This window comes from Chelonoidis abingdonii, chromosome 6 (genome assembly GCF_003597395.2).
Source record: "Chelonoidis abingdonii isolate Lonesome George chromosome 6, CheloAbing_2.0, whole genome shotgun sequence".
Taxonomy (NCBI): domain Eukaryota; kingdom Metazoa; phylum Chordata; order Testudines; family Testudinidae; genus Chelonoidis; species Chelonoidis abingdonii.
The window spans coordinates 27,416,481-27,423,896 of record NC_133774.1 but is presented as its reverse complement, the minus strand read 5'-3'; the positions used below and the strand labels follow the sequence as shown (position 1 = coordinate 27,423,896).

The following is a 7,416-nucleotide window of genomic DNA, read 5'->3' as shown; positions in this document are numbered from 1 at the left end:
CGCTCTAACGAGCCCTTTAATCGATTTTAAGAGCACTTGTAGGTGACGGGTACAGCGTTAAATCGATTTAACGCTGTTAAAATCGATTTATGGCCGTACTGTGGAACCAGAGGCCTAACAGAACGTATTGATGGAGCATGAGCTTCATGGGTGTATTTACCCACTTCGCTGATGCATGAAAATGAAAAATGATACTCCATTAGCAAAAATAAGATCCTTTGTTTTAGGTTTTCATTGTGTTCACCCCTGCGAGATTTTTTCTTTTCTAAAAAAAAATTTTTCTGAGGAAAAAGTAAAGATACATTTATAAAATAGAACCAGTTTTTTCCCCTCTCTAATGGGTAGCGAATTCTGGCCAGACCTGCTTAGTTGTCTGTGATCTCACAGGTCAGCAGCAACAAAGTGGTATATGCGTGTAGTGGTCTATACCACAATGTACAATAAATGCAACATTATACATTTACTATAAAGGAAAATTAACAATATATTAAACTGCGACTTAATAGTAATAATCCATAATTTACTACATAATGCATTACAGTTTCTCTTACCTAGGACATCTGCATTCATTTCTAAAACAATGCATGAGGAATGGTGCTGGAACACGTCTCAGTCATACTGTAAAGACAGACCAAAAAATGAATTATTAATGTTTCAACCTTTTATTTTTATTTTTTGATATAGAACATTTTTTTGAAAATTTTGTATGAAAATTCTGGCATACTGAATTGAGTACCTTCTATCACTGTATAACACTGAAACTGAGTACGCACTTGTCAATTTGTTTAGCTTTGGTCTTATAAGCCTCAGTAAGCACTCACAAATGTTGAATAGATTTTGATTATTCACACAAAACTAGGCAACAGAAAGGCTGAGGACTGATTTGACTTTGCAAAACAAAGGAAATCCCACGTTTAGGGGACACTGAACATGACTAAACTGTGGCATTTCTAAAAGGAAAAGTAATTCATGCAGCAACTCCCGAGATTTTATATGCACTATTTTACAAAAAGGAAAATACTACCCTGAAATGGTCATGAAATACTAACGAAGACTTAAGCTATGTAGTTTTTAAAGACTACCACAAACTGTAGGCATGTTGAGGACATTTATCTATATGCATAATCATCAGTATTATAATATAATTCACAGAATCATAGAACTGGAAGAACTCGAGAGTCATCTAGTCCTTTGCACTCAAGGCAGGACTAAGTATTATCTATACCATACCTGATGGGTGTTTGTTCCAACCTGCTCTTAAAATCCCAATGATGGAGATTCCACAACCTCCCTAGGCATTTATTCCAGTGCTTAACCACCCTGACAGTTAGGAGTTTTTCCTAATGTCCAACCTAAACCTCCCTTGCTGCAATTTAAGCCCATTGCTTCTTTCCTATCCTCAGAAGTTAAGAAGAACATTCTTCTCCCTCCCTCCTCCTCCTCACAACCTTTTATGTACTTGAAAACTTATGTCCTCTCTTGTCTTCTCTTCCAGACTAATAAACCCCAATTTATACCTTTCCTCACAGGTCATGTTTTCTAGACCTTTAATCATTTTGTTGCTCTTCTCTGACCTTTTCTCCAGTTTGTCTACATCTTTCCAGAAACGTGGTACCCAGAACTGGACACAATACTCCAGTTGAGGTTAACCAGAGCAGCGTAGAGCAGAAGAATTACTTCTCGTGTCTGCTTACAACCATCCTGCTAAAACATCCCAGATGATGTTTGCTTTTTTTTTGAACAGTGTGACATGACTCAATTTAGCTTTTGATCCACTATGACCCCAGATCCCTTTCCGTAAGTCTCTCCTAGGCAGTCATTTCCCATTTTATATGTACCAACTGATTTTTCCTTCTTAAGTGAAGTACTTTGCATTTGTTCTTACTGAAATTTAATCCTATTTACTTCAGACCATTTCTCCAGTTTTCCAGATCATTTTAAATTTAATCTAATCCTATCCTATCCTCCAAAGCACTTGCAATTCCTCCCAGTTTGGTATCATCTCCAAACTCTGAGTTTACTCTCTATGCCATTATGCTAAATCATTTATATAAGACAGCGTATGATTGCTCAGAGCTCCAGTATCAAACTGGAGAAAAGCCTGTTGAGACTCTTTCAGTTAAATTTAGAAGAGAGCAACAAGGGTGATGTTGTGGTGGGGATCTGCCATAGACCACTGGATCAGGATGAGGTAGACAAGCGCTTCTTCAGACAATTAAGCTGAAGTTTGCAGAACACAAGCCCTGGCTATAGGGGACTTCCAATCACCTGACATCTGCTGGGAGAGCAATACAGCAGTGCACAGACAATCAAGAAAGTTTTTGGAGAACGTTGGGAAACACTTCTACTGCAACTACTGGAGGAACCAACCAGGCTGTTCTTCCTCTTGACCTGCTGCTCACAAACAGGGAAGAATTGGAAGGGAAGTAGAAGTGGGTGGCAACCTGGGCAGCTGTGACCAGGAGATGGTTGAGTTTCAGGATCCTCACAAAAGGAAGAAAACAGAGTAGCAAAATACAGACCTGGACTTCAAAAAGCAGACTGGACTCCCTTAGGGAACTGACAGGGAAGGATTCCCTAAGGAGGCTAATATGAGGGGGAAAGTAGTACAGGAAGCTGTCTGTATTTTAAAGAAGCCTTACTGAGGCGCAGGAACAATCCATCCCTTTGCGCAGAAGAACCGGAAATATGGGAGGCAATCAGCTGTGACTTAACAGTGAAATCTTCTGCGAGCTTAACACAAAAAAGGAACTTACAAGAATGGAAACTTGGACCGATGACTAGGGAGAGAAATAAAATATTGCTGCGAGTATGCAGGGGTATAATCAGGAAGCCAAAACACAACTGAGCTGCAGCTAGCAAGGGATGTGAAGGGTAACAAGAAAGGGTTTCTAACAGGTTTATTAGCAACAGAAAAGGTCAGGAAGCGTGGGTCCTTAATGAATGGGAAGGCAACCTAGTGACATGACAATGTGGAAAAGGTGAAGTACTCAATGCTTTTTTTTGCCTGTCTTCACAGACAAGGTGAGCTCCCAACTGCTGTCCTGGGCAACACAGTACGGAGGAGGTGAGCAGCCCTCAATGTGAAAGAACAGTTAAGAGTCTATTGGAAAGACTGGACTGCACAAGTCCATGATACAGCTCTAATGCATCCCAAGGGTGCTTGTGAAATTGGCTGACTGATGTTATGCAGAGAGCCATTCGCCATTATCTCTAAATCTTGGCACTTGAAAGGTCCCGCATGATTGGACAATAAGGCCAATGGAAAATAGTGCCTATATTTTAAAGAAGGGAAGAAGGCAACCTGGGGAACTACAGACGCAGTCAGCCTCACCTCGAATCTCATGGAAAATCATGGATCAGGTCCTCAAGGAACACCATTTTGACAGCACTTGGAGGAGAGGAAGGTGATCAGGAACAGTCAACATGGATCAACCAAGGGCAGTCATCGCCTGACCAACTGATTGCCTTCTTGTGATGAGATAACTGCTCTGTGAAATGGGGAAAAACAGTGGAGTGCTATATCTTTGACTTTAGCAAACCTTGATATGGTCTCCCAGTAATTCTTCACAGCAAGTACTGGACCTGCTGAATGGACATAAGGTGGATAGAAAGCTGGCTAAATTGTTGGGCTCAACGGCGTAAGTGTCAACAGTTCAATGGTCGTATTGGCAGCGCAGAATCAGAGTGGAGTTGTCCTGGGTCCAGTTTTGTTCAACATCTTTATTAATGATCTGTGTATGACGGGAGGATTGCACGTCACGCAATGTTCGCAGCGCATACTAAACTTGGAGGAGAGGTAGATAGCTGGAGGTAGAGATAGAGTTCTAGAGCGACCTAGACAAATTGGCGGAGAATAGGGTCAAAGAAATCATGAGTTCAGCCAGGATCACAGTGAAGAGTCACTGCACTCAGGACAGAAAAATCCCAGCACCACTACAAGGCTGGGAGCAACTGACTACAGCAGCAGTTCTGCAGAAAAAGGACCTGAAATTACGAGTGTGATGAAAACTGATATTGGTCAGGCAGTGTGCCCTGTTGCCAAAAGCTAATGGCATACAGTTGGGCTGTATTAGTAGGAGCACTGCACAGATCAAGAAAAGGATTATTCCCCTCATTTGACCCTAGGTGAGGCCTACATCTGAAGTACTGCGTTCCAGTTTTGTGCCCCCCACTACAGAAAGGGATGTGGACAATTGGAGACATCCCAGCAGAGGTAGTGAAAATCGATCAGGGGTTGAGGGGGGGGGTTCTGACCTATAGGAGAGGCCTCATGTAAGGAGTACTACGGAAAGGGATCTGGGGGTCATAGTGGATCACAAGCTAAATATGAGTCAGTGTCACACTGTTGCAAAAAAAAAGCAAACATCATTCTGGGATGTTTTAGCAGGAGTGTTGTAAGCAAGACACGAGAAGTAATTCTTCTGCTCTACGCTGCTCTGGTTAGACCTCAACTGGAGTATTGTGTCCAGTTCTGGGTACCACGTTTCTGGAAAGATGTAGACAAACTGGAGAAAAGGTCAGAGAAGAGCAACAAAAATGATTAAAGGTCTAGAAAACATGACCTGTGAGGAAAGGTTGAAAAAATTTGGGTTTATTTAGTCTGGAAGAGAAGACAAGAGAGGACATAAGTTTTCAAGTACATAAAAGGTTGTGAGGAGGAGGAGGGAGGGAGAAGAATTGTTCTTCTTAACTTCTGAGGATAGGAAAGAAGCAATGGGCTTAAATTGCAGCAAGGGAGGTTTAGGTTGGACATTAGGAAAAACTTCCTAACTGTCAGGGTGGTTAAGCACTGGAATAAATTGCCTAGGGAGGTTGTGGAATCTCCATCATTGGGGATTTTTAAGAGCAGGTTGGACAAACACCCATCAGGTATGGTATAGATAATACTTAGTCCTGCCTTGAGTGCAAAGGACTAGATGACCTCTCGAGTTTCTTCCAGTTCTATGATTCTGTGTAATTATATTATAATAATCTTATGATTATGCATATAGATAAGATGTCCTCAACATGCCTACAGTTTGTGGTAGTCTTTAAAAACTACATAGCTTTATAAAGTCTTCGTTAGTATTTCATGACCATTTTAGGGTAGTATTTTTTCCTTTTTGTAAAATAGTGCATATAAAAAATATTCTCGGGAGTTGCTGCATGACATTAACTTTTCCTTTTAGAAATGCACAGTTTAGTCATGTTCAGTGTCCCCTAAACGTGGGATTTTCCTTTGTTTTGCCAAGTCAAATCAGTCCTCAGCCTTTCTGTTGCCTAGTTTTTGTGTGAATAATCAAAATCTATTCAACCATTTTGTGAGTCAGTTACTGATTGCTATAGAGACCAAGCATAAACAAATTGACAAGTGCGTACTCAGTTTCAGTGTTATACAGTGATAGAAGGTACTCAATTCAGTATGCCAGAATTTTACATACAAAATTTTCAAAAATGTTCTATATCAAAAAAAATAAAAATAAAAGGTTGAAACATTAATAAATTCATTTTTTTGTCTGTCTTTACAGTATGACTGAGACTGTTTCCAGCACCATTCCTCATGCATTCTGTTTAGAAATGAATGCAGATGTTCCTAGGTAAGAGAAACTGTAATGCATTATGTAGTAAATTATGGATTATTACTATTAAGTCTGCAGTTTTAATAATATGTTAATTGTTCCTTTATAGTAAATGTATAATGTTTGCATTTATTGTACATTGTGGTATAAGACCTACAGCCATACCACTTTGTGCTGCGATCCTGTGAGATCACAGAAACTAAGCAGGTCTGGCCAGATATCTGCTACCCATTAGAGAGGGGAAAAACTGGTTCTATTTTTTATAAATGTATCTTTACTTTTTTCCTCTAGAAAATTTTTTGTTTTAAAAAAGAAAAAAAATCTCCAGATGGGGTGAATGCACAATGAAAACCTAAAACAAAGGATCTCTTATTTTTTGCTAATGAGTATCATTTTTCATTTCATGCATCCAGCGAAGTGGGTATACACCCATGAAAGCTCATGCTCCAATACGTCTGTTAGGCCTGGTCCACAGTACGCCATTAAATCGATTTTAACAGCGTTAAATCGATTTAACGCTGTACCCGTCCACACTACAGTGCTCTTTAAATCGATTTAAAGGGCTCTTTAACTTTTAAATCGATTTCGTACTCCTACCAAAACGAGAGGGTAATGCTAAAATCGATAGTATTACTTCGGAACTACTGTTAGTGTGGACGGAAATCGGACATTATTTGGGCCTCCGGGGGGTATCCCACGTGCACAGCTGATCGCTCTGCGACAGCAAGCTGAACTCGACGCAGTCGCAGGTAAACAGAGAAAAGCCCCGCGAAATTTTGAATTATATTTCCTGTTTGCCCCGCATGGAGCTGTGATCAGCACAGGTGGCAATGCAGTCCCAAACCAAAAAGAGCTCCAGATGGACCTGTTACAGGAGAGTAGATCTGATTTCGTGTATGGGGCAGACAAATCTGTTCTATCAGACGCCGTTACGGAAGACGACAATGCCAAAGCGTTTGAAAAAAATCTCCGGACTACACGCTGCGGACAAGCGTGAACGGCAAGCCAGAGACTCAAATGGACACTAATGGAGGGAGGGGGGTACGGAGACTCCAGCTATCCCACAAACTAACACTTCTCCAAAACTATTTGCATTCCTTGCTGAGCTCCAGTGTCCATGTTAGGTTCAAACACGTGTCCGGCGGGTTCGGGAAGTCCTCAGTTTTACTGCTCCCCCCCCCCCCCCTATGTGAAAGAAAAGGAAAGAATCATTGTCTTGATCTTTCTCAATGCCCCCCTATATCTAATCGTGAAATGCGTGCTGGTAAGACGGCTATGTGCAGCAGTGAAGCGCAGTATTCGCTCCTCTCCCCTCTCACGGGTGGCAGACGCGTGCAGTAGGACTGGTAATGCGTCTTACTGAAACCGAGCGCCGTGCCTTGATAATTGTGTCAATATCTAACATGTTGGCCTGAGATGAGGCCAGCCTGGGGGGGCGCCTGGCAAAAACAGAACGGAATGATTCCTGCGTCCACTCCCAGTAGATGTTACGAACGGCTGTAACTGCCTTCTCTAACAACTGGTCTGAGTTCAATCACCCCCTCCCTTCAGTGTAGTAAAAAATTCTGTACTGCCTGGACTATCATCAAGCACCGGGAGGGTGCTCTCCCCTCATTTATGTCACTAAAAACTTCCTGCATTCTATGTACTTCATGACACAAATGGGCGGACACTGCCACGGCTAGCCCAGGCAACAGGCGTGTGGGGAGGAGGGAAGCCAACGGGTGGGTTGTGCAGGGGCACCCCTTGTGAATACTGACACGGAGCAGCTGTGCTCTTCTGATACAAGTGGGTCCTCTAGTACACTGCTCACTATTCTAGGCAGGACTGACTCTATTTTTACTCCTCTCACTCG

General features: G+C 41.9%; 1 protein-coding gene across 1 annotated transcript in view; it reads left to right on the top strand.

The window, feature by feature from the left end:
- Window positions 1-7,416, top strand: part of CPLANE1 (ciliogenesis and planar polarity effector complex subunit 1) — a 179,106-nt gene that overhangs the window by 110,571 nt on the left and 61,119 nt on the right. Inside the window, 1 exon segment of the mRNA XM_075066918.1 lies at window positions 5,511-5,579. Coding sequence (XP_074923019.1) covers window positions 5,511-5,579 — 69 coding nt within the window.